The sequence below is a fragment of the Ailuropoda melanoleuca genome, chromosome 8 (assembly GCF_002007445.2).
Source record: "Ailuropoda melanoleuca isolate Jingjing chromosome 8, ASM200744v2, whole genome shotgun sequence".
In the NCBI taxonomy this organism is placed as follows: Eukaryota; Metazoa; Chordata; class Mammalia; order Carnivora; family Ursidae; genus Ailuropoda; species Ailuropoda melanoleuca.
In genome coordinates this window covers 55,921,337-55,948,906 of record NC_048225.1, presented here as the reverse complement: position 1 = coordinate 55,948,906, position 27,570 = coordinate 55,921,337, and the positions used below count along the sequence as shown (strand labels likewise).

General features: G+C 48.3%; 1 protein-coding gene and 1 long non-coding RNA gene across 5 annotated transcripts in view; one reads left to right on the top strand and one right to left on the bottom strand.

Moving 5' to 3' along the window:
- CLPB (caseinolytic mitochondrial matrix peptidase chaperone subunit B) overlaps positions 1-27,570 on the bottom strand; it is a 141,652-nt gene that overhangs the window by 16,210 nt on the left and 97,872 nt on the right. For all 4 annotated transcript variants that reach the window (XM_019807892.2, XM_034666401.1, XM_002927141.4 and 1 more), the window contains 4 exons: positions 25,753-25,850; positions 14,444-14,558; positions 4,290-4,367; positions 3,035-3,090 (listed from right to left, as the gene is read on the bottom strand). In XM_019807892.2, coding sequence (XP_019663451.1) covers positions 3,035-3,090; positions 4,290-4,367; positions 14,444-14,558; positions 25,753-25,850 — 347 coding nt within the window. The remainder of the gene's footprint in view (positions 1-3,034; positions 3,091-4,289; positions 4,368-14,443; positions 14,559-25,752; positions 25,851-27,570) is intronic.
- Positions 11,138-24,141, top strand: LOC117803371. Its single transcript, XR_004627166.1, has 5 exons — positions 11,138-11,210; positions 13,017-13,164; positions 17,145-17,258; positions 20,731-20,930; positions 24,016-24,141. It is a non-coding gene; the product is annotated as an uncharacterized LOC117803371 (long non-coding RNA).

The window sequence follows — 27,570 nt, the reverse complement described above, 5'->3', positions numbered from 1 at the left end:
AAGAGATCCCAGCCAACTCCAGAGTAGTGTAGAGTTGGGGTTTGAACCCAGGCAGGTAGAGTTAGACCCTTGCTTCCGATTCCTCTGTCACAGTGCTATGCTAATTGCCGTCTTCAGTGCGCTACCACCCTACCTCAGGAGAAGATCAAAGAGCCCCATTCTTTTTCTTTTTCAAGGATTATTAACCTAATAATGGAAGTTAACAAAACTGCTCAAATTTGGGAGAAAGAGTAGAGGCGAATCAGGGAAGAAAAATAAGCCAAAGATCTGATAAAGAAATTATACGAATGTGCAAATGAGACCTTGTGAGGCAGCCAGGTCCAGAGGCATTAGTGACCTTTTACAAATGAGGCAACTAAGGATTAGAGAGCCAGAACTTAAATCCAAGGCACCAAGTCCCTGGCCAGTGTACGTGTCATTGAGCCAGGCTTACTGTACAGTTCCTCTCTAGCTCCTGTGACACGGCACTTCCTGTACATCGTTCCCTGGGTCCTGCTGGTGTCAGGTACAGTCCAGGACTCTCGGGTTTGGAAGGCAGGTCTTATACCTGCCAGTTACGGGGCCAGAAAATGTCTATGCTAAACACAGACTCTGCACGGAGTTGGCCCACAGGGATGGTACAAGAAGGAGTTTAATACAGGCACCACCTAGGACTTAAAAATTAAATACACAGATGGTTGTACTGAGTTTCTCATGCCTCACATCTCCCTATTTGACAGAGGAACAAACTGACAGGTTCACAATCTAGCCTCCTACTGCAGCTAGGAACAATGGCATTGAAAGGAGAGTTGAGACTAGATTCTGATTTTACCTCTTCCCTTCACAAGTGACCCTGGTTGGGCCCTACATGCTGTAGGGTCTCAGTCTTCTCAGCTGAAGAGCACATCTAATTCAGCATCTACGCTATCTTCCTCATGGGGTCGAACAAGACGGTCGATGGGTGGTACCACGGAAAGTACGAGGTGATGAATAAACACGAGATCAGGCCTCGGGCGCTGACTTCAGTGTGCTGGCGCCTGAGCTCACTGTGACTCAGTGTCTCACTGCGCGCTCATGACAACTTCAGACACAGGACTGGACAGCTGCACTTTGAGGCGAGAGAGCTGAAACCTGGAGGGCTCAAGCAACCTGCCTAAGGCCAGCAGGAAGTAGAACTGGAGCCTGTACTGAGGAGTGGCTGGCTCCAGGGCCTTGACCGCCCAGCCCACTGCCCCCGAGAGGTGATGGTGGATGGCAGGACGCCATCACCATGCTTTCAGGAGCCCCCGCATTGGTGGCAGTCAGACCCTTGTTCAGATGCGCCAACCGAAAATGACCTGCATCATCAGTCTCTAGCAAGCCCCGTCTCCTTTCTACACCAGCAAGTCAGCCGATGCTTCCCTTCTTCTTCCACTGTGTATGAAGACATAGTAAGACAGCTTGGATAAGGAGATTATAATTTGTAATTAAATATTAACCTTTCTGACAGTATTAAAATTAAACCACTCAGAATTCTTCATCCCTAATCAGGTGGTTCCTGCCCGTAACTGTATCTTCCCTAATAGTCTTGCTAGTTTATGGCTCTTTCCAGAGTGCTAATTGTTTCAATCGCTGCCAACCTGATGAATTGTCTTAAAAATGCTATTTCAGTCGCAGCATATTAGCATGCATATGCTGCTTCTTGCCTACTGCCTGTCAAGTGGGTCGCTCTGGGCTTGGGTGAGGCAGAGCATAGCTACTGGCAGAGCCAGGGAGGCTTTGGAGGCTTTAGCCAGTTATTAGGCAGAAGGGGGCCAGGGACGTGGCTCAGGAGGACACAGCCTGAGTGACCTATGTTGTTTCCGTGGCTGCCAAGCCTTCAGGGAGGAGGCAAAGGGGCAGTGAGGCCAGAGGCAGGATGGAAGGTGGCTAGGACTCTGCCGCTGGGGCAGTTTGGGCTGCCAGGGGCCTGAGTAATTCCTCACTGCCTCAGCTGGGGAAGCCTTCCTTAGAAATTAGGTAAGGGCATCTGGGGTCACGGGCAACCTTGGCTGGTGGGCAAGGGTACCTTAGCCTCCATAGGGGAAGGCTGGTGGAAGAATGTTTGGCGTTAGGTGAAATGTTTCTGCAATCTCCAAGGATGGCTCTGACATTTCTCTCTGCAGGAAAACATTTCCTGTCAGCCTAGAAAGTCAAACTAAGTAGGCTTGGAGAGCCTGAGTCTGAATAAACATGGGACAGGGAGAGGCCTCTCTTGTGGCAAGTCCAAAGGCTCCGAAGTCATGGGGAAAAGGGGACTGTGACCACCCCACAGCTTAGGGACTAAGAAATCATGTTTAGGGGCGCCTGGGTGGCTCAGTCGTTAAGCGCCTGCCTTTGGCTTAGGGCGTGATCCCGGTGTTGTGGGATCGAGCCCCACATCAGGCTCTTCTGCTGGGAGCCTGCTTCTTCCTCTCCCACTCCCCCTGCTTGTGTTCCCTCTCTCACTGGCTGTCTCTCTGTCAAATAAATAAATCAAATCTTACGAAAAAAAAAAAAAGAAATCATGTTTAAAAGCTCACATACAATGGAGAGAAGCAATATGGCATCTTCTCATTCCTACTTGTTTTCTTCTACGGCCCCAAGACTCTCTCTAGCATGGCCTTGTTGTACTAGACAGTAATAATATGTTTCTAAAGCTGTTTCCCTCTCTAGCCTGACTTCCTCAGGGCAGGGAGAGTGTCCTAAATGCTGAGTTTATCACGATCTAGTACAATACTGGCCAGAGGAGATGACTGAAAATGCATGGATGGATCTCATTGGGTTCTCCCAAATGCCCCACCAGTCAGGCAGGGCAAGGATTATTTTTCCTGTTTCATAGATGAGTAAACTGAGGTACAAGGATGCTGGATAACTTGCTTAAATTCCTGGAACAATTGGTGGCCAAGTTGGGGCCAGCCTGAAGTGGGCTTTCTGGAGCCAGGGTCCATTTTTTTGATTCACTATTGACAGATTCAGGGAGCCAAGAATTTGGGGGGCTAGCAGTAGTGGCGAGGTCTCCATGGCCTGCACATAAGCCCTGCATCCCAGCACTTACCTTTTTGGCATCTTTGTGCATATATTTGGCTGTCTGCTTGGCCAGCTCTGTCTTTCCTAATAAGAAGGAAGGGAGAGGTGTTGGGTTAGGACCAAATGACTGTTTTCTGGAATGAAAGAATATAAGAAATGCATGGACATTGGAAATAATATATTTTATGGATGGGCTCAGGGAGGGTCGGTGACTCTCCCAGTCACTGGAGGGAGAATTAAAGGTGGAGCTGGAACCAGAATCGAAGTCTGCACTGCATCTTGATTTTTCTGTGGATGGAGATTGAGACTTCTTCTCTATAGCAGCATCCCGAGAGTGGGAGGTAGACTCTTATAATCCAGAGCCAACTTGTCCTTTGAAGCCCAGGGCAAGCCTTGCCTCTGACAGGAGCACCCTGACTTCCTGGTCACTGCACTGAACCTCTTTAGACACTCATGGTTTTGTCATACAGGCAGGCCCTGGAGCCACAGGCCGAACAGAGGCTGGGAGGGGATGAAGAACACCTCTCCCTGGCCTCCCACATAAAGAAGGAATGACAATACCAAAGTGGTGGCTCTGAAGGGCCATTTGGTATGATGGCCAAACCTTTAGAAGTAATTATCTAGCAGAGGAAATCAAGTTCTATGGTATCATGGTGAGGTGGCGGTAACCTACATCTGGGGGAGTGCTAGGTCCATGAAGATGCTAAGAGGGAACGAAGAGACAACAAATGCATGAAACTCCCCATCAGGACAATGGTGGGAGGAGGTGGTGCAGGTGGGGGTTCTATGAGGGTGGAGAGTGAGGGGATGAGAATGCCTCAGATAATCCAGCTCAACTGACTAGAAAAATACCCAACCCATTTGACTGAAACCAATTTGGCAATGCACCCCACACTGTGTTGGCCATATCAGGGGCTTTCTTCAGCTTCCTAGAAGGTTATGCCCCAAGCTGTACTAAATACGGTTGGTGTGCTGGGCAGTGGAGGTGGTTCAACTGTTTCCACAGGGCAGCTCTGGGGATGCAGAGTGGCCGGACCAGGGCTATCAGGCCCCAAAGGGCCCGGCCGCCCAGGTGACTTAGGCCCTGCACCACAGCTTCCAGAGAGAGGGGCATAATTCCAGCTGTTGCTAACGTGACAGACAATCCTCTTGCTGGCTCTGTAATTTGGAGGCGGTTGTTTTCAGAGCTGGAGTTGTATAGAAGTGGATTGTGCGACCCTGGCCCATAGCAGCTGGGGTTCCCCCAGCTCTCCTCCCCCACCTGCCAATCTGCTCCCAGTTACCTATTCCAGATGATCCCAAAAAGAGGAAGACCAGGGGGTGTTCTTCGTCATACCAGCCATTCTCCTTCCTCCGGATCGCTAGGGCCAAACACACAAGATGGGGCGGGGGGACAGGGAGGGAGGCAGATAAATCAATGACACAAAAGGCAGGATAATTATCACTAAGTATACAATATGTTTTACTGCTCTGCGCCCACTCAAAGTCCTCACTACCATTAGTGCTGCCTAATCTGATTAGCTGGCAAGGCCCCTAGAGACACCTAATCAGGTTAGCATGGATTTGGAAAGCTGCCCAGAGCAGATTTCGGATAAAGTTTTCCAGGATGAGCACTCAGCGTTGCCAGGGAAACTGAAAGGCGGGTGGATGGTGAATAGAGGGGTAGGGGGTTGGTGAAGGAGAATTCGAGAGGAACTTTAGTTCTCAGATGTCTGGTTACCCATCTACTCACCACTGGTGGGAAACTGAGCCTGCCTGCTATGCAAATGGAAGAGACAGAAGCCCATGGCAGGCCCTGAGAGATCTGGGGTGTGAGCTCTGGACTCTTCCCATTTGGGGAAACCAAGATCTAGTCTGCTGTCTGGAAGTATAGCCAAATGTACTTTCTGGAATCCAGTCAGGGGTCGTGTGGAGCTCAGGGCACAGACGAGTGAGCCACTCAGTTAGCACTGCCACTAACCATGGTCTCCAGTGGGGAGCAGTGGTGGGAGAGTGGGAGAGATACAGACTGGGTTCCCTGGGAGGTCAGTTCTGCTGGAGTGAGACCCGACTGCTCCTCTTCAGGAGGACGTATATAATCAAGGGCTGTGCATTCAAGGTGAGGAAACTAAATGCCTGACTACCGAGTGGGAGAATCAGGCTCAGAGGGATCACTCAAGCAGGAGAGCAGGGGGCAGAATGAGGCAGAACCATTAGAAGAACCATTTATTGAACACGTTATCTGCTGGGTGCAACTGGAAAAACTGTCAACATTTTTATTACTCAAGACCCACACAAACACCCGGAGAGGAAAAGTATTATTCTCAATTCCATTATACTAAACAGGAAACTGAGGCAAGAGTTAAAGAGACTTGTCCAAGTCATACAACTAGTAGATTACTAGTTGACTGGTAGAGATGGAAGTCTCTTCTCTCTCTAAACATTTTTTTTTTGTTGTTCATATATGACTGTTTTAAAAAGTGAGTATCAATTTGAGTTGCATTAATGGGAACGTGGCAGTCAGAAGTGGGAAGAGGACAGAACACAGTGTAATGTGAGGGTTAGTCTAGAGATAGGACTGCATATATGGTCTGGTTCTCAAAGTATCAGGGGGAGATTAACAAAGGGATACATGTCAGAAGACAAGGGCTGGAAAACAAGTCAACTGAGAAAGAGTTGATGGTCTTAGGGAAGTACTGGCCAGTCCTGAGGTACAGATCCTAAATCCCATACTGTGTGCTACAATCTGTATGGCTGGGTTCCAGAGAAGTAGCTGCAGAGGTCAGGGAAGGCTTTCTGGAAGAAGTGGGACTGATGAGGGATCATGGAGCCTGGGAAGGATCTGGAGCGGCAAAGGTGGCCAGCATGACATAGATGGGGAGATGGGAATAAACATAAGTAGCTGTGGGTGGGGTCAGATTATGGTCTCAAATACCTGCATTAGGACTTCAGGTCCGTGTTTGTGGCCTTTCTCACCTCAAACTCAAATGCTGCTACCTAAAGATCTTTCTAGTTCTGGCCTCAGCAGGAACAGATGGAAGTGCAACCTCTTAGACACCCCCTGAGAATCCTGAGAGGGGCCTGAGAAAACACTCAAGTCCAGCCTCTCCCTTGGGCAAGGTACCGGATCATCTCTAAACTAACTGACCCAGCCCTGTGGAAGGCTTGGCTCTCAGAGGAACCCACTGGCCTCACAGGTACCTGAAGGTTGGGGATGATGAGGGGTAGTTCAAGCCTTGCTGAGATGGAGTCCCCAGTGCCCCGAGAGAAACAAGAAGCTGTGGGTGGGGTTTTGGGGGAGGCAGAGATATAAATGGTGAAGGCTAGACTTCTGTGGACGTTATGTATAGATGTGTGTTGGGGCAGGGGTGAGAGGAGTCATCTGAAAGGGGTCACATTCTTCTAAAAGTTGAGTGAACTGAGAACGTAGGTTGGAAAGAAGCTGAGCATGAACTGGTTCAGGCCTCATGGGGTATTTGGGGGAGGCAGAAGTGCCCAGGCATCACTCAGACAGGGGGCCTGGGGGAAGTGGGGTTCCCCAGGTGTCAGGTACCTGAGGTTCTAATCTTGATTTCTCTTTAGGGAAAGCTTCCCAGCTACTGAGAGCTGCACACTGCTGGGCTATGCAGTTCAAAACGCAATGGAGAAGGTGGAATTGGATTATGCCTGGGGCCATCTTTCCCCCTTCTTTTCTAATAATGCACCTGGGAGAGAGCTCTTTATAATGCCAGGCAGACTCCACTGCACAGCTGTCCCTGGCCAATTCTGCCAGACCCGGGGCATGAGTCCGGGGTGGGTTTGATCTGGCCCCCCGTGAAACAGGCGAAATGCCAACCATTAAACAATTACAACTCTGGATATTTCTAATAATATCTGAAGAGAAAAACGACCAAGCAGATGGAGTCCGACAGAATGAAAAATGGAAGCAGCTAGGAAAGACTGAGGAAGGCGGGCCCCCAGGGTGTGTGGCTGGCAGGGTAGCTGATGACCATGGCTGGGAGCCTTGAGGGTTCTGTCAGGCTGGGGCAGAGACCTGGATGGGTCACTGGAGATGTACATAACTTCATTTGAGTCTCATTATGAAACTACAAAGCAGGCAGGGCAGGGAATATGATTCTCTCTCTCTCTCTTTTTTTAAGTTTATTTATTTTATAGTAATCTCAACACCCAATGTAAGGTTTGAACTCACAACCCTGAGATCAAGATCTGACTGAGCCAGCCAACATCCCTTGAGTCCCTTCTTATAAATGAGGAACTATGTGCAGAGAAGTTAGGTAACCTGCGCAAGGTTACACAGGTAAATAAACGAAGGCCCTGGCTAACTCTCGGGCCTGAACTTGTGCTTCAGGAGTTTAAAGAAAGGAGTCAGCCCTCCCCAGCCACAACACCTCCTCACACCCTAGCCTCATTCAGAAAACTTGGTCTTTCTGTAGCCTTCCAGTCTGGCTCATTCAGCCTTTGATACATGGCCTCAGGAGCCCCTGTCCTCCGACTGTTTCCTGACACTACTCTCTGGACTCGAAATGGTGTCAGGGTCCCCTGAGCAGGCAGCTCTGCCCCTTCCTTGGCCAGTCCCATCTCTGCAAGCTCCCACAGGCATGGCTGCCTCTCCACAGGCTGGGCCAGCGCCAGTGCCTCCTGGCTGTGTGCTTCCCCTTTAGCAGAACGCCTTCTCCTGGCTGTGCCCACCACTACCAGACCATCTTCAAACTCACATGCAGCAACCTTTCTGATTACTCCACAATCCCACCTCTACTCCATTAACTCCTGGGGTCTGTATTCTCTGGTCTACCTACAGGGTGGTATGGTGGACAGGGCAGGAGGTATAGGGTCTAGTTTAGAGTCCTGGCTCTGCCACTTTCTAGCTGACTGGCTTTGAATAAAACACGTGGTTTCTCAGCTATAAAACAGGAATGGTCAGACACATGCTAAGCCAGCCCCACAGGTAGATGAAATGAGTCCAGGGTTATAAAGGCACTCTGTACGAGCAGGATAATCAGAAGAGTACAAACCACAGTAGTCACAGGAGCAGTGGCAGCTGTAGTGGTAGGTGATGGAGAGCTCTTTCATCCTTGTGCTAGTCCTGAGCAGTAGCTATTATCTCCATTTTACAGAGGAGAAGACTGGGGCTCAGTGAGGGGCAGTGCAAGGGGTTTCATCCACCTGTGCCTCTGTGTCCTGGAGGAGGTGTGCCCAGGCTGTGTAATCTGTGGGAGCAGGTGCTAGGAGCTCCATTTCCTGAGGGACCCTTGGGACTAGGCCAGAGGTGGTATAATGCTTGCTGACTAAATGAATTAATTGTTGGTCTTTCTGGAATCACAAGGAGGAAAAAACAGATACTTTGATTTCCATTTTACAGAGAAGAAGAGTGAGGCCTGGACCCGAATCTCTCTCTCTCTCTCTCTCTTTTTTTTAAAAGATTTTATTTATTTATGTGACAGAGAGACAGCTAGCGAGAGAGGTAACACAGCAGGGGAGTGGGAGAGGAAGCAGCAGGCTCCCAGCAGAGGAGCCCGATGTGGGACTCGATCCTGATGCCGGGATCACACCCTGAGCCGAAGGCAGACACTTAACGACTGTGCTACCCAGGCGCCCCTGGACCCGAATCTCTTAATGCTCCCAGTGGTCACTACTTGTGGGTGAAGAAGGCTTCCTTCCTTTCTTTTCTTTTCTTTTTTTTTTTTTTTTTAAAGATTTTATTTATATATTTGACAGAGAGAGACAGTCAGTGAGAGAGGGAACACCAGCAGGGGGAGTGGGAGAGGAAGAAGCAGGCTCCCAGCGGAGAAGCCCCATGCGGGGCTCGATCCCAGGACCCTGGGATCACGCCCTGAGATGAAGGCAGACGCTTAACGACTGAGCCACCCAGGCGCCCCTTCCTTTCTCTTCTTAACCCCTCTCCAGGGACCTTCTCCATCTGTGCAGCAAACAAGCGCTGAGCCAGGTGCTGGGCTAAAGTAAGGTCTGTGCCATTTAGGTGAGCACTGCTGTGCAAACTGTGGCTTCCAAATGGAATGGGAGCACAGGCAGACGTGCGGGAAGAGCCATTCATGCCCAACTGACATCCGCACCAGGATGATGAGGGGGCACCGCCAGGCAGTACTGGTGTGATGGGACATTCCAGACAGAAACACCCATAGTGTGCAAAACCAAAGTAAGAGGAGACAGCTGCCTCCTCCTCCCATCCCAGGCCTTTGCCTCCATCCAGCTCCAGGTTCTGAGGCCCTCTGGATGGGCTGACTCCTCCTTCCTGGTAAGTTCTAATAATCTAGTGTGGGAGGGTTTTTTTAGCCTAACATGGAACATGTTTGTCTCATGCTTGTGGCATCTCCTAGGGGACCCAGTCCTTCAGAGGAACTCTTGTGGCTGAGCACCTGAACATCTTTAGCAATCTTCTGTCTACAGCTTGTAGGTTCGGGGAGCACAGCCAGTGCTCAAGAAGTGCTTGCTGGCCGAATGAGTACTGACTGGAGCCTCAGGTTGGGAGGATGAGAGAACAGTTCTCTTCTTAGTCTCTAAGGATTAGTGTTTCTGAAGGCAAACTATTGCTACTGAGTGGTTAACATAAAAAAATGCAAATAGCTTCTGCTGAACACCCCCCACCCCAGGTGTGTGTGTGTGTGTGTGTGTGCGTGCGTGTGTGTGTACTGGAGTAAGAATCACTGGAAGGAAGAGCACCACCCTTCCAGAAAGAGGCTGGGATGAGAATCTGTGTCAAAGAGAGGCTGAATGTCAAGGTGGGCTCAGGCTTCATTCACTTGAGTTTAGCAATCTTTTACACACCTGTGTGCCCAACCCTGGGGAAACGGCTGAACGAGAGGTAGTTCGTGACCTTTGGAGAGAGACATTCAAAAAGATGCCCTGTGGTAAGTGTGGTGATAAAAGGTGTTCACGGGAAGCCCCAAGAACGGCCTCCGTGTCCTGGTGGAGGGCTAAGAAAGGGTTTCCGGAGAAGGCCTGGGTCTTGAGTGTCTTAGCAGGCCAGGGCAGGGGCAGGGTGGTCTGGATGACGAGAATATCGGAAGTGGTGTGGGGTGCAGGTGGGACTGCAAGCAGTCTTCTTTCTTTCTTTCATTTTTTTTTTTTTAAAGATTTTATTTATGTATTTGTCAGAGAGAGAGATAGCGAGAGAGGGAACAAAAGCAGGGGCAGAGGGAGAAGCAGGCTTCCCGCTGAGCAAGGAGCCCAATGCGGGGCTCGATCCCATGCCCCTGGGATCATGATCTGAGCTGAAGGCAGACACTTAAGGACTGAGCCACCCAGGCGCCCCTGCAAGCAGTTTTCTAAATTAATCACTGCCATACCATGACTCAGGGATGGCCTGGATGTATTTCTCAGCTAAGAAATAGGACTCTAAGTGGGATGCAGAAAGGTGCGGGGCTTGGGCAATTACAGTTTTAGACTGTCAGAAAGGGAAGTAAAGCATGAGATAGCCCACTGTGTGCCATGTGGCTGATGCTGAGATTCTGAATTCAGGCAAGACCCCAGCATGGAAGATCAGCTGTGATGGCAGAGCTTTCCTGAGGGAATTCATGGGCTTCAGCCTCAAGTGGGAGCAGGTGCAACGGGTGCTGGTGATAAGCCCCTGGTTAGAGGGAGCTGCAGGGAAGCTTCCAGGTGTGCAGGCTAACACTCATGTTCCTAGTACGCTTGTGAGCTACTAGAGGGCAGGCTTATAGCTTCTCTTCTCTCCTTGGAGCACAGAGATGGACAAAGGGCCCAACCAAATTACTTCAACAAACCGCACTACACACCTACTTCAAGCAGAGTGCTATGCCAGGAACTGGAAAAACAAAAATGATTCAGTCATGGTCTCTGCTCTCAGGAGTCTACAGTCTATCGCTCCTGAACTGAGTTAGGCTAAGTGAAAACCAAGCAGAGTGTGGGAGATGGGCAGGACAGGGTGGGGTCAGGAAAGGGCCAGAAGAAAAGGAATTCCAAGCAGAGAGGGCAGCAGGGCAGTGTCAACAAATGCAAGCAGATCAACACAGCACCTCAAGGGAAGCGAAGCAGCCAGGTGTAGGGGCGGGGCAGGGCGGCAGCAGCAGGGGTGGGCTATAGCAGCAAGAGCCACTCAGAGATTTTAAACAGGGGAGTTTCCACATTTTACAAAGCTCACTCCAGTTGGGGAGGAGAAGTGATTACAGGGGAAGGAAAGGAGGCAGGGAGACCAGGGAGGAGGCCACTACATGGTTCAAACGGGAGATCCTGAGGTCCTGAGCAAGGTCAGAACCTGATATGTGCCGGGCTGTAAGGGGTGAGGGAGAGGGAGGAGCCAAGGAACTAAGTTTTTATTTAGGAGACCAGTGAATGGTGGTGGTGCCTTTACTGAGACAGGAGTATAGGAGGTGGGCAAGTTGGAAGAAGGGGGTGGAACCTAGCCCTGAAGGTGCTAAATAGACCACTAGTTGCTTTTCTGAGGAGAATGGTGGGACACAGAGGCTCTGAGCCCCTGGTAAGGGGCTCGTGACCGCCACATGAGTCCCACTGGTGTGTGACCAGGACTCAGGCTGGGCTGGCTGTGTCGCTGGGTGGCTTCCAGGAGGTCAGCCCAATGGGCTAGGCATCCTCTCCCTCCCATGACTAAGAGTAGCTCTGGATTCTGGAAGGAGAGCCTCACTTTCAGTGCTAAGGCACTGGTTTGTGGTATGTAGGCTCCAGTGACCCTAGAAGACCAGAGAGGCCATGCGGGCCTAAGCTAAGGGGTTGGTGCTTTATCTCCTCCATTTGTAAGGCGGTAACTGTGCGCCAGCCTTGCTAGAAGCCCTGCAGCTGGGGATCACACTGATAAATTCACTGTATTACTTTGCACAAATCAATATCCCAGCACTTACCAGGGGTTGATGTGACCGAAATTGGTTTCAGCCAATTCGTGTGGGTAATAAATGGCCATTTATCAAATCAATTCATTCTGCGGCACTTCTCTGGCTGCCCATCCTCATGGTACCCCTGGGGTGCCAGGCTCCACCCAGCTAGTCCCTAGCATATATTTGATGTTAGCTTAGACAATCCAGAGAGGCCCAGTCTACCCCTCTGGATCTGCCTCTCTCTCCTGAACCTGCTTCAGTCTGCAGACCTTGAGGCACTGGCTGCTGCTTGTCTAACACAAATTCTGACCCAGGGAGTACCTCATGCTTCAGCTGGGTTGGTAGGTGAACATTATCTGATCATTATCAGTGTGATCACCAGCCACGGGCTTCCCAGCTAGGCGGGCATACAATTACCACCACACCAACCCCACAGATCAGGCCCTTACACCTGTCTTTTCTAGGGTCACTGGAGACTCAGCAGGGTCAACCTACCTAACACAGGACAAGGCGTAGGGCCTTCCTGATCTGAGGCAGAGTTTGGGTAACAGGATGGAGCTTTGGGTAGAGGGAAGCTCTCAGGGCAGACATTCCGACAGACCCTCGGAGGCGGGCAGCTGAATCACTTACTCCTGCTCTGGGCCAACGACAAGGAGAGACAAGGTGGGTGGTACTTCAGAGGTCAGTGTAGGATCAGGGGCTGGGACTACAGATCAGTCCTGGCTTAACAGAAATAACTGTGGGCCTGATCTAAAGAACATGCCCAGGGGCACCTGGGTGGCTCAGTCGTTAAGCGTCTGCCTTCGGCTCAGGGCATGATCCCGGCGTTACGGGATCGAGCCCCACATCAGGCTCCTCCGCTGTGAGCCTGCTTCTTCCTCTCCCACTCCCCCTGCTTGTTCCCTCTCTCGCTGGCTGTCTCTATCTCTGTCAAATAAATAAATAAAATCTTAAAAAAAAAAAAGAACATGCCCAATCCTGGATGGTAAACATCCTGAGGACAGAGACTAGGAAGAGTATGTGTGTATCATGAGATAGTCGTGGATTTGGCGCCCCAGCTCACAGGTGAGGAAAATGATGCTCAAAGAGGCCGAGTGAGTAGCCCTAGTCGCACAGCTGGTTAAGTGGCAGATCTGCTATCTTGACCCAGGTTGGTCTAATTCTCTCCATCCCAATGTCCTCCTCCCCACTCCCTCCAACTTCTGGGAGCTTCACATCTCACAGGCTTGAGAAGCCAGGGAGAAACAGGAGGTCAGAGAGGAGCAGGCAGCCCGCTGGGAAAGGGCCGGAAAACACTACAATGGCAGCGGCAGTGCTGGCCCCTGTGGACAGGAAACTCCAGCAGGAGATGCTTTCTTAGCTCTCCACCCAGGTAATGTCCTTCTCATGGGCAAGTCCTCTCTTCAACCCCCAAGAACTCCCAGGGTCTCTCCTTCCTCCACCTCAGCCACAGCCTTGGCAAAGAAGTGGGGGGTTGCCATCTGCAAGGGGGTGACTTAGAGTGGATGTCTGTATCCAGACACAAAAGGGCAGCCTGGTATGGTTTGGGCCTGAGACGTGGGGCCTGTGTGTTCAAAACAGCTTTCCTCAGCTCCTGTGCGTGCCTGTAGGCAGCCTTCTGACCTCTAGCTGGTGAGGCAGCTCTGGTCCATGGGCTCCGTTTATCTGCTGCTGAGGTCAGGCCCCTGGTAAGGGGCTCGTGACCGCCACATGAGTCCCACTGGTGTGTGACCAGGACTCAGGCTGGGCTGGCTGTGTCGCTGGGTGGCTGCCTTCATTTTTCAATTACTACTCTTAATTGGTGTCCTAGGGCTGAAATGCCACCCTAGAATGTCCCAGAGGAGCACCACAATACGGTCTGATGTCTTCTTTTATCAGTGAGCCTCTATCAGGTGCTGTCTTTGGCAGTACTGGACCGCATCTGGTGGGGCCAAATGCTTGGAGAGAAGGGGTAAGCAACATGAATGGGACTGAGACACTGTAGGGCAGAGGTTTTTACACTTGAGCTGAGCATCAAAATCACCAGCAGGGCCTGTTAAAACACAGATGGCTGGGCCCTACCCCAGAGTTTCTGATTCCCTAGGTTTGGGGGAAGACCTGAGATCTGCAAATTCCAACAACGTCCCCGAGGATGTTGATGTTGCTGGTCCAGAGACCATGCTTTGAGAACCACTGCCTTGGGGGATATCTTGTTTAAGCTGCTCTGTATCTCAGCTTCCTCATCTGTAAAATGGGGATTTGGGGCACCTGGATGGCTCAGCCGGTTAAATGCCTGCCTTCGACTCAGGTCACAATCTCCGAGTCCTGGGATCAAGCCCGTGTCGGGCTCCCTGCTCAGCGGGGAGTCTGCTTCCTCCTCCCCCTCTGCCCCCACTCGTGCTCTTTCTCTCAAATAAGTAAATAAATAAAAATCTTAAAAAAAATAAAATGGGGATTTGATGGTACCAACCTCATGGGGTTGCTGTAAGGATTAAATGACAATGTTACGTGAAGAGCTTATCACAATGCCTGACACACAGAAAGTACTCAACAGATGTTAAGTTGTAACAGCCACCTGTGCACGGTATGGTGACAGCAGGATGTACGCCTCACTGCAGCAGACCACAAGCCACCCTCCCTTTTTTAGTGCTGCCTGGCATCCTGATACTCACCAGCACCCACTGTGGCGATGGCACTCTCCTGGCCAATGATGTGCTCCTTCAGCCGCTGCTCCAGGGGAAAGCGGCGCCGCTCCTCAGCCTCACGCTTCCGTTGCTTCTCCTGGTACTGTGGGGAGAAAGGGAAGGTGGCTCAGGAGTGCTGGGCTCAGCAGGATCGGGTCATTGTACACTATAACCCGGGGCAAAAAACACAGGTCTGGGGCTCCAGGGGTCCTGATTCCTGGCCACTGGAGGCTGGCCCGGTCCTTCCCACTGTCCCCTTGTCCTAGTCCTCACCTCAGGTGGCCTCTGCTCAGGAGTCCTGGCTCACCCTGCTAGTAAAATAAAGTACTGCTAGTAGATTAACCCTTGACTCTGGAGTCTGACAAAAGACCTGGGTCTGCAGCCCAGCTTTATCCCTTACAAGATGTGCTCATTATCTGGAGCAAGTTCCTCCCCCTCAGTTTTCTCCTCTGTAAACAGGATGAAATAGGATGATATACATAATGAGCCGGCAGGCAGTATAAGTGCCTAACAAATAGAGGTTCTTTCCTTTCACTTATCCTCTTGAAAACCTTTTTGGTTTTTACTGTCTCTTTTTTTAAGTTCTATGCCCATCGTGGGGCTTGAACTCATGACCCTATGATCAAGAGTCACACACTCCACCGACTAAGCCAGCCAGGTGCCCAGAAAACCTTTTTGGTTTTTAAACCAGAGCTGTGAACACCCTCTGCTTCAATGATATTGCATTTCAATTAAACACAATTATTCAGCAACTGCCATGTGTCTGGCCCTGTGCGTGCCATGATGGAAATGGCAGGGTGGGGAGGAGGAGGACTGGAACGTGGGGGGTTCTAGTTGCTGCTGAGTGCCTGGTGTGTATCTGGCCCTTAGCTTGTTGGTCCACTTTAGAAAAGGCAGAAGGAAGGAGGCCTGAGTGTGATCACACTACAAGGGAAGAGGAGAGCCACCAGGCCTGCCCGCAGGAAGCTCTAAGTTGGACCTGGAGGTGAGGCAGGGCTCGTACGCAAATACTTCTCAGGCAATATCAACCATTTTCCTCCAAAGCATGCATGCCTATTTCCAGCTTGTACCTATCACTAAAAAACAAAAAAACAAATAAAAACCTCCCACTATTGAAAACAAATTTGTTGGGACGCCTGGGTGGCTCAGGCGATTAAGCATTCGACTCTTGACTTCAGCTCAGGTCTAGATCTCAGGGTCGTGAGTTCAAGCCCCGCATTGGACTCCATGTTAGTGTGGAGCCTGCTTAAAAACAAACAAAACAAAAACCGAATTTGTTCCATGTTTGTGAATCTGTCCTCTCAATCGATTATGAGTTGCCCGAGGGCAGGCACAGTCTTTTACTCACTGCACAGGTCCCGGCACAGTGAAGGCAGCTGGTGAATGTTTGCAAAATAAATTTGGTGACAGATAAGAAGAGGAGAGAATTAACAGCTGAACTGGGTGTCAGAGGAATCCAGGGAAGGGAAGGATACGCAAAGCCCAGAACATTGTGGGGAGGCTTCTGGGTGACTGGAGGCTTGAAGAAGCTGGAATACTGGGTTAGGCAGGAGATGTGGGACTATCTGGAGACCAGGCAGGAAGGGTGAGTGCGCAGGTCTGATGATAAAGTGCTCATGGAGCCAGGCGGATGGGGGAAGGAAGCAGGCCTTGGAGTGGGACAGAAAGACCTGGCTCTTCAGGAGGCTCCCTTCCCCTAAGACCCCGTAACACTGACAGCTTTCTAGAAAGACAGTTGCCAAGGTAAGGCCCTGTCACAAAAGTTGTGGCTGCAGATTGCTCTTGCAGGCAGAGTGGATGAAAAATACCTGCTGCTCGGGCAGTGTTTTCCTGTTACGGTAGTGACCTTGACAGAAGTTAAAAAAAATAAATAGCAAACAATCCAATTTTGGCTGTTGCTATCAGTCTGTAACTGAAAGCTCCCATCAGTCCTGGGTTTCATATGGAGCAATAATTCGGCACCAATCCCAGTGGAGTGACGCTTGCCGGTTGGAATCCAGAGTGTCACTGTGTAGCTCCCTCAGGCGCCACATACATCACCTGGCTCTGACGACTCCGCCATATATCTGCCTCCTCCTCCTCCCTGCCCAACCAGCCCCTCTCAGCACTTGGGTCCACTGGGCTGGAAGGCTCTGATGGGGAGATGCACACATCCTGCCTGGTCTTGCACTGGCTAGCGGCCTCCCCAGCTTGGAGGCAGGAAGGCCACAAAAGCAGCTTGAAGCAATGGAAGCTGGCTGCCGAGGATTTGCTGGGTCTGCTTCCTTACTTGCCCTCAGTGATGGGTCTCAGAGTATTCCTGCCTCTGGGCCTTTGCTCATACTGCTCCCTCACCACAAAAGTCTCCTCTATTCCCATCTACCTCTAAGTGCCCTGGCGATCTCCACTTAAATACCACATTGTCTAAGGAGCCTGGTGTAAGGCTTCATGCCTACTCCTGGCACCTCCAGAGCACTTATCGAACTGCCCGTGTGTCTCTCCTTATTCAACCAGGAGGTCCTCAGTGACAAAGACCATGTCTTATTCAGCTCCATGGCTCTATCACACAGCACAGGGCTTGGCTCCCAGAAGGAGTCAATGCGTGCTGCCAACTGAATGAGGTTAACTACTAGTTGTGGAACAGCTCGCTGAGTGCCAGGCACTGTACAAGGCTGCACTTTATATACGGTGTCTCCTTTAATTCTCACAGTTGTCCCCATCGGAAGTTCGGCTCCTCTTTTGGCTCATAGTGGGACAAGTTGTATGGCAGAAATAAGCGGCTTTGCTCCAGACAGACCTGAAATTAAACCTCGTCCACTCACTGGTGAGCTGACCTTCATTCACTTCCCTGAATTTTCATTTCCTCATCTATAACACGGAGACAGTCACTCACATCACCTTGCAGGATCCTGGTGGGATGCTGGGGAGGGTTAGGTGAGATAACATACACAGAGACCGGCAGAGTCTCTGGCACAGAGCAAATGTATAGGCAGAAGTGGGGGTGTGAGGGACTCAAGTGGAGAACACAGCAGCTGGCCCCTGACAGGCTTTTGATAAATGTTACTTCTCTTCTCCTTCACTGCATTTTGATAACTATCTAACCCAGTGCTTTTTTGGGGGATGAGGTGGGGGCACTGGAACCCTTTTAACTAATTTAAGTTGTGTGGGCTTCACAGATGAAGAACTGCTCTGCCTCAAGGAGAATCTAGGAGCCTTGTCCACTTAGATGCCCCCACTGCCCCAGAAATGGCTCTTCCCTGAAGAAGCCTACGTCTGAGGGTACCATTTCAATACCAACTGGGTTCTGGGGATACCTCCACTGCACAAGGCAGCTCATCTCTGCCTGTCAGTTTTCTTTACGTGGTAGAGAATTCTGCCTCTAGGTGCTTTGCATGCATTGATCTGTGGGGCCTCTTAGAACATATCTTTTTCCTTTGACACAGGCAAACACGACTTTTCTTGCCACTCCGTTGGTTTGGGTATAAACATTGTAGTCTCCCTAAACCTTCTCCATGGAAACATTTTTATCTCCTATAACTCTTCAGTGTCACAATTTTAGGTCGTTTTAGTATTCCTGTTATTTTCTTGGGCAAGGAGAAAGGGTCCTTGACTTCCATGGGGGTGAATATGGGAGAAAGGTTATACTATGATCTGGCTGGTTTCTTTCTTTTTCTCTTTTTAAAAGATTTTTATTTATTAGAGAGAGAGATCATGAATGGGGGGTAAGGGTAGATGAAGAAGCAGACTCCCCGCTAAGTAGGGAGCCTGATTCAGAACTTGATCCCAAGACCCTGGGATCATGACCTGAGCTGAAGGCAGATGCTTAACGACTGAGCCACCTGGGCACCCTCTTTTTTTTTTTTTTAAAGATTTATTTACTTATTCTGGGGATGGGGTGGTGGGGAGCGCAGGAGGGGAGGGAGGGGCAGAGAGAGAGGGGAAGCACACTCCTTGCTGAGCATGGAGCCTGATCCGGCCCCATCCCACAACCTTAAGATCATGACCTGAGATGAAATCAAGAGTCAGATGCCCAATCGACTGAGCCACCCAGGTACCACTCGCTGGATTCTTAAGAGCTTTCTAGATGGTCCTGGGAAAGATCCAACCTGTGGCCTGAATCTAGGCACATCCTGATTCTCCCTGCAGCTGGAACCCTAAATATCTATTCAGAAAAACTTCTGAAAATGGACTTTTTAATATAAATGTATAGGATGCTGGGATTAAACCAGGTTAAAGTTTACTGCTTTATGCTCTTTTCCAAATGCTTAGCAAACTTTGTATTTAAAAAAAAAAATGAATTGAATGAATGAATGGCTTCTTAAGGCATTAGCTATGAGCCTAGGCTTGTGAAAAGCTAGCCAGTGGAAGAACCTAGGAAAGGAAAATACTTGGTCTGTATATATTGTTTGGGGAGGAGAGAAAGATGGGAGAAGGCACTTGGTAAGGGCTCCATAAATGTAGGCTACTACTGTTCCTGGCTTTTTGAAGAGATGGGGAGGGAGCCTACAGGGACTAAGGTCAAGGCCCTGCTTTGACAGGGTTCCACGAGAGGAGACGATAGGGCAAGTGACCCAGACTGCAGAAGCAGAGGGCACTGGGCTGAGAGGCACTAGGAAGAAGCCACCCAGGAGAGCAGGAGTGGGGGAGTGATCATCTTAATAAAAGCCATATGCAATTAGCTTCAGAAGCCCTCACCTGGAGCCGGCAGCAACCAGCTCCCCATGCTGCATCTTGGCTGGATAATCGTGGCCACTGGTTTCCATCATTCTTGATTTAATATGGCACCCCTCCTGGCTTTGAGTGCATTTACAGGAAAGGGCTGGGAGGGTGGGGTGAAGCCTAGCTAGGCTCTCTCAGAGGTGGGTGGCTGGATGAGTGGTTCTTTGGGGAGGGTTACAGAGAGAAGGGGTATGTCAGGCATCCTTATTATTGGGTATCCCTCAGGGAACAGGTCTGACAATGAACCCGGCAGTGTATTCACCAAAAGGGCAGCTGAGGCAGGGGTGGGAGTGGTGAGTAAGCAGAATGAGAACCTGGGCAAGAAAAGTGGTAGGTATGGAGGAGGGAAGAGAAGAAAGACCAAGCTACAATTTGCCTCTCATGGGAGGGCCACAGAGCCTGCTGGCTGCTCTCAGATACACTCAGATATGCCCCATCCTCCTGACTCTGACCTCACCTTGCATCACAGAGCTTCTGTCATGCTCTGAAGCTGGAATAACAGAGAGGACTGAGTAGGAAATTCACCAAACGGACCAGGGGGCAACAGAGGAGACTCGGGTCAGGAGATGATAGAAAAAACCCTGAGTGGGGGGAATGATGGTAAGAAGAGCCCAGGAGGTCCAATAAAGAAGCCTGGGGGATGAGAGAGGGACCCAAGGGACTTGCAAATCTCTTGAACTAGCTCATAAAGTATCCATCCCAGTACAGGAAGTCAGGGAACAGGGCAGGTGTCAGTTCTACCACATTTGGTGACAGTTAAGTCAGCATCCCGGATTCCATTCTCCTCTGGATTCAATTCTCCTCTCTCTCAGCCCCATCCTCCTTGCTGCCAGAGTGATGTTTTAATATGTAAATCAGATCATGTCACTCTGCAAATAGCTGGGCTGATCCAAAGACTGGTGAGAGGAGGTTAGGAGAGGCAAGGACGGGCTCAAGTGAGAAGACGAGTTGTGTTCTCAGTGCATGCTATCTAGGAGGCAGGAGATGTTGACTATCCTACAACTTTGGTTAAGGTGATCTGTGCCAGCTTTCTCCACTATCATTTTCCCCTTTGTAATTAATAAGTATCCTGTGGGATGAGGATCTGAGCCTATGTAAATAATCCTGATACTCCTCAAACTCCCACTCACTAGTTTTGACACTGGTTGTGAAGTCTCACCTGATTGGGGACCTGCTGTTCTAATCCTCATGGCCCTAAGAAGTTCAGAGTATCTCCTCCTTCACTGTACAGAGATGAGGCAAATTAAAACAAAGTTCCTCTGTAGCAAGTAATAGAGACAGAGTGCTAATCCTTGCAGTTTGGCTCCAGAGCTTGCACTTTCCACCTTGCAGGTAAGAAAAGACCTGTTCCTTGCCTCGGGGAGTTCAGAGTCTGTTTAGGGAGATGAGATTTAAAACACAAATCTCCTATTCCTACTTTCAGCATGGGGCTACCTAATGATTTTACTGAAAATAGACATAAGAAGGTGTTCTTGCTAGAAATGCATAACCTTAATTTAATCATAAGGAAACATTAGAAGAACCCAAATTGAGGGACATTTTACAAAATAACTTGCTTGTACTCATTAAATGTCAAGGTCATGAAAGACAAGGAAAAACTGAGGAACCATTCCAGATTAAGAGACTACTAAAGAGATATGAAACTAAATCCAACTTGGAATCCAGAATTCTCTTTTCTTGTAAGGATAATCATTGGGACAACTGGTAAAATGTGAATAACATCTGTAGATTAATTAACATCAATACTAATGGCCCTGCTTCTGAGGACTGTACCAAGGTAAGAAAATGTCCTTGCTTTTTTTAGGAAACACAACTATTTAGGGGTAAAGGGGCATCATGTGTGTAACTTACTCTTAAATAGTTCAGAAAAAATTATGAATCTCTCTCTATATAATATTTATATATGTCATAAAGCAAAAGTGATAAAATGTCAACAATAGGTAACATGGGCGAAGGGTTTACAGAATTCACTGCACTATTTTTGAAATTATGTAAAAATAAAATAAATCAGGATAATGCTTACCCTTGGGGGATGGGTAGTGACTGGAAGAAGTATAAGGTGGGTTTCTGAATGTAATGGTCTATCTCTTGATCAGATGCGTTTAATTTGTGAAAATTCAGTGAGCTATATACTTGCGATATGTGCACCTTATAAAGTATATTTCAATAAAAAGTTTTTTAAAAAGTTAAAAACAAAAGAGCAAAAGCTTGTCCCTATAAAGCATATAGCTCTATATCTGGCCCATAGTAAACCTGCAATGGAGGTCAGATGGTACTGCCGTCCCTGTAGGGCCAAGCACAGGGCTAGGTATGCAGCATATTGGCGCTTGAAATGACATGCAGCAGGGAGCAGGCTGGGCAAAATGGGGAAGGGGTATCACTTCACCCTAAGACAGGAATAAAAGAACCCCCTTACCCTCCTGTGTACCTCACCCCTTCTCTCCTAGAGGGCTTTCTTCAGCTCTGATGGGAGCACCCAGGCTTATAGCCCAGAATGCAGGCCCAGGGGAGCACTGACTCCCCAGCTACCCCTGAAGCAAATGAAAAAATATAGATATAGGAAATGTGCTTGTGATTCTGTCACTGGGATATGCAAATAAAATATATATGATAGGCCTATCTGCCTAATATTCCTGCCAATTCATTCTCTGGGTGTGATTAAAATGAGCAATAAATTCCTCGTGAGTCTCGGTGGAATGAGGATCCGGGAGTGGAGATGCAGGCTGGCACCAGCACGTCCCCCTCAGCTGAATATTCATCATGGAAAAGCTCCCCATATTTTTGTTTTATCTGCCATAGAGTGCACAGAGATATATTTCTACCTCGCTCCTTCGTCTCTTAGTTAAAACATGAAAATGGTCTGAGCTTTAAGTATTAAACTCTCCATGTAGTAAAATCCTTCAAACTGAGATCACAAGCTACCTTCTCTATGAAGCCTGCCCTGCTCATTCTGCCTGGAGGTGAACCATGCTTTCTTGGAGCCCCCACAAACTCTCTGCAGACCCCTCCTAACATACAAATCAGTCAGTGGGTATCAGAGCTAAGAGTGCCTGCCTCTCCCCCATCCTCCTCTACTAGACGGCCAGCTCAGAGGACAGGGGCTGGGCTTCATCTTCCTCTGAATCTTCCTGGGGGGCCCAAGGAAGCTACTGCACAGAGAATGCTGAGAAAATGAGCAAACTGGCAGTAAGGAGAAAATCATTTAGGCCACTTAAAGTGACAGAGATTCTCAGATAAGTGACACATTTTAAAAGGCAGAAGGAAATTAAAAATTAGGCTTATGGGTAACTTGAAAGTGGGAAAATAATCAAGAAATAATAGTAAGCAGAGCACCTAGCTGGCTCAGTTGGTAGAGCATGCAACTCTTGATCTCAGGGTCATGAGTTCAAGCTCCCACACTGGGTGTAGAGATTACTAAAAAAAAAAATAAGTAAAAAAAAAAAAAAAAAAAAAAAAAAAAAAAAGAATATTAAGTGGAAAAAACCCTCCAGATTCCAAATATGGAACTAGGATCATAACTCAAGCACTTTCAGGGCCAAGCAGGAAACATAAATGTCTGATAGGCCAGCACATAATATAATAGGGAGCTGAAGGGCCTGTGGCTGGAGAATCCACACTCCTAATCCCTAAGGGGTCACATTTTTTTTTATAAATTCTTGGGTTGGCAAAATAAAATATGGCTGCCAGTGTGAGACTCCTGTATATACAGTAGGCTATCAATCAGGTTAAAAAAAGAGGCCATCTATATATAGATAGATAGACAAGGTCCAGAAAAGGCAAATATAATATCATAAAAGAAATCCTCTCATTCATATCCCAGTAGTTACTTATAACAACTTGACTTTCTGTACGTCATCTGCTTTCCTTCTTTCAGCTTCAGTTTTCCTGTCTGTAAAATGGAGGTAGTAAGAGCTATTTCAAGGCTTTGTTATAGGATTAGAAAAAATACAGAGACAGCACCTGGCACTTCTAAGGCAGCCAGATTTAGTTAAGGGTCCCTCAGCAGCCCTAACCCCCCCACCTATTCTGGCACTAAGAGGCCTGCCCTATGTCGTACCACCTAACACACCATGGGCTCTTTTGGTCAGGTCCAGGGTGTGCTCTCATGGGACAGCTATTGCACCTGAGAGGGATGATAGGCATGCAGTCCCTGAGGTTATCTGAAACATGTTTAGGGATTTCCTAAGACACCTGAGGAAACTGACCTGACCTCTAGGGCTGTTCCTAGGGGTGGAAAATGTGAACAGAGAGGAAGGAAGTGCTTGCTCTCTAGGAATTTTCACTCTTGCTGGTCCCAAGCACTCCTCAGGATGTGCCGTGAAAACCCTTCCTACCCTTTCACCCCTTCTGTGGAGGAAACTACTGCAAGACAGTTATTAAAGATCCCAGGAAGACAAACTGTACGGTTAATGCTGGTTGCCAGATATTTCCAGTTCTCCCCCTTCTGGGCACATGGTAGGATTACTCTTCTTGGCCTCTTATGACTGGGTGGGAACAAGGCATTAGTTCTGTCCAGTGAGTTGTGAGTGGAAGTAAAGGGTCTACTTCTAGACTGAGCATTTAATTATAGATGCAAGACCCTCCAGAGTATTCTTTTCCCTCTGGCCAGCAACCTGCAACATCCCAGAGGGTGGCTGTAATGCCAGTCTGGTCTCCGAGGGCCTATGAGGAACAAAGGCCCCACCGCTGACCCATCACTGCCAGGCTGCATGAAGCCAAAAATAAATCTTTACTATTTTACACCACTGAAATTCTGGGTTGTTACAACATAATCTGGTTTATTCTGACCAATACATAGATAATTGTATACTGAATGTTCCGGAACCTTAGAAACCATTTTGTGCAATGTCTTCATTTCACAGAGGTAAACTGAGCTTCAGGGAAGGGAAATGCTAGCCCCACATCACCCGGTCAGTGAGTGGTGGAGTTGGGATCACAACCCATGTCTTGTCTCAGTCCAGTGACCTAAGTGCTCTTACTCAAGACACAGAGAATATTTGCCACTACATGGGACCTGTCACACCGAATCATCTCAAGGCACTTTAGCCAATGCGCCAAGAGACTCCATGATGATGGAAAGAGCACAAGAATGAGAATCAGAAACCAGATCTTCTGCTTTTTCACGAAGATGGTGCTGAAGCGAAGAAGGAAGCCCCTGCCCCTCCCAAAGCCAAAGCAAAGGCTTTTAAGGCCAAGAAAGCAGCACTGAAAGGCATCCACAGTCACAAAGAAAAGAAGATCCGCATGTCACCTACATTCCCACGGCCCAAGACACTGTGTCTCCGAAGGCAGCCCGAATATCCTCCAAAGGGTGCCCCCAGGAGAAACAAACTTGACCATTGTGCCATCATCAAGTTTCCCGACTACCGAGTCAGCCATGAAGAAAATAAAAGACAACAACACACTTGCGTTCATTGTGGATGTCAAGGCCACCAAACACCAGATCAAACAGGCTGTGAAGAAGCTCTAGGACACTGATGTGGCCAAGGTCAACACCCTGATCAGGCCCGATAGAGAGAAGAAGGCATATGTTCGACTGGCTCCTGACTATGATGCTTTGGATGTTACCAACAAAATTGGGATCATCTAAACTGAGTCAGCTGGCTAAATCTAAATTTTTTTCACCATAAAAAGAAAACAAACAAACAAACAAGAAACTAAGTCTTTCAGTTCTAGTTCTACCACTGAAACCACTACATGACCTTGTATTCAAGTCTATTAGTTTCTGTTTTGACACTAATGCACTCTGGGACCAAAGGCAAGCCATGTCACATCCCTGGGCCCCAGCTTCCCCAGCAGTAAAACGAGTCCACTGATTTAGGCTTCAGAGATTTAAAATGTGTGCCCCACAAAAGAACCTCCACAGCGGCTGCCTGCCTGACAGAGAAGGGCTAGGTCAGGTGGGTGTGGCTCTGGCCACCTCTCCCTCAACCACAACAGCTTTATTTTCCTCTGACTTATTTGTTTAGGCTTTGGTAAGATTTCCCACCACTGGACTTGATGATTTCTGAGGTCCCTGGCAGCTCTGAGATTTGTGATTCTAGTTCTTGGATTCTGTCCAGTAGTTTCTGACTGATAGCTTGGTGGCTGGGAAGAGCAGAAGGCAGCCTGCATTTAGTGAGTTCAAAAGTTTGGTTGAGAAGATCAGATTATGATGGGGATTTTTTGGCTCAGGCTGTACCAGACTCTCTGGAGTATATTTTGAGGGGAGTGGTCAGGGAATGATTCTGGAAGGAGTGATGATGGTAAAGGATTGCCTGCTGAGGTTATAGAATATGTGAGGCCTGGGGTAATAGTACTTGGGCTAAAGATTTTGTCTAACTATCTCTGGTCCTATGAAAAGGAGCTAGAAGGTCCATTACCTCAAAAACTAAAATTAAAGATTAGTCCTCAGAAGTCAGAAGTGGCTCAGGCCTCTGCCTGGTCATGACAGGGGCAGCTTCCTATTCTTAATGAGATTGGGGGCTGGATTTGTATTTAAACAGACAATAATCACCTAAGGAGAAGTACCTTTGGTATGGAGCCAGACATAATTTAATGAGTGAAGATTAAAAGCAGCACGGAGTGCCCACAGGCCTTCTCCTTTCTCTGAGACTTACCTTTGCCTCAGACGTCCTTAGAAGCTTCATCACCTCCCCTTCTCGGGCATAATCCAAGGGTGTGTGTCCCATTTCATTCCTCTGCAGGGGGTTGGCTCCTGGCAGGAAGAGAAGTAGTCAAAGGCTCTATGAGTGATAAGTGGGGCCTCAGCCATCCCTCAGAGGTGACCTGGGCCCTAATTTCAGAGTAAGGAATTCCCATGGAAATAGGGAGCAACAAAACCCTAAGAGACTGTAGAATGGTGTGAAAAACATGTCAAGGTACTCTGAGAGGACATGCCTTAGTTCTCTCTGACACAGAGGTCAGGGTACTGGGGTTCCTACGCATATATGCAGACCTGCAGAGAAACATACTACTCATACTACTACACACACAAAGATGTATTATATACACATAAGTGTGTTGTACACAAATACACACACACACAAACACACACAGCTGAACATGCTAACAAATATACCAAACACATAGATTAATATATCATCACCAATGCAACAGTCATTAAAATCTCCATATGATCAAGATCATTTGCATATAGATGAATATTCATTAAGAAAATAATATAAAAGGGTTCCTTTCTAAAGCACAGAATATCCAAAAAAAGGCAAAACGGTCCCCTTTTTTCCTGCTCTCTGCTCCTCTCTCTCTCCTTTAATGATCTTTTACCTTGGTATTTCCTGCATACCAGAGTTATCGGAGTCCTCTGGAAGGGAGTAGGCATCACCAGGAACCTGGCTGTGGTAGCCCCAAGGGTTGATGCCCTTACCAATGCTAACTGTTGGTGAGTGTGTTTGTGTGGGCAGGCATTTCTTCCAATCATTAGTTCCTGTGATTTGAGGACAAAGAGCTTGAAGTATGATCAAAAGAAGGGGCTTACCAAAAGGCATCTACCTTCTTTCTAAGTTCTGGCAGCTGACGAGCCTGTATAAAGTGTCTACTTGGTGCAATGTCTTGGCAGATGTGGAGGAAAGGCTCCCCTGACCTCTACATTGTTAGAATTTCCTTCCCAAAGCCCAGGTCTGAACATCTCACTCTCCTCTTCAAAAACTGTCCATTCCATTCCATTTGGCAAACCCTGAATGTGTGGGGCTTGCGACACAGAAGAATCAGATCTGGCCTGGCCCCCGAGGCACTTCTTTCAAAGCAGGGAGGCCGAAACAGGAAAGTTGTGCCTTGAACAGAGCAGATGCTCAAGAACTACATACTAAAATAACTTGATCTTCTTTTTTGCTAAGGAAGTATTGTCTAGAAGTAAAGAAGGGTTAAGACTCAGTCCCTGCCATAAGGATGTGGTGGGCTGGCTGGGAACACTGAATATGCAGGCAAATGCACATCAGCATGGAGCCTGGCTCAAGGTGGGTGTCTAGCTACTGTTTGCTAATGGACTGTAAAACTCAGCATTTCTCAATCCTAGGCTGTGGAACATTTGTTCCAGGATATAAAACTATTCCTACTGAAGCTCTGTGTTTCTTAGAGGTCTATATATTTATCAACAACTGTAAGCATTTATTAAGCATTTACAGGTGGCTGTCTGCCTGGGCTGCAGAGGAACAGGTATGGGAGGAGGAGGGAGTGGGGCAGAGAGCAAGAAGTATGATCCAGGCCAAGGACACTTATTATCAATGAGAAAAATTAATACTTTTATACATGATCCTATTTTCTAATAGAAATATGAAATAAAATATTTATATTCTTTTTTATTGGGATATAATTCACATACCATAAAATTCAACCTTTTAAAGTATATAATTCAGTGGTTTTAAATATACTTACAGGGTTGTACAACCATCACCACTGATTCCAGATCATTTTCATAA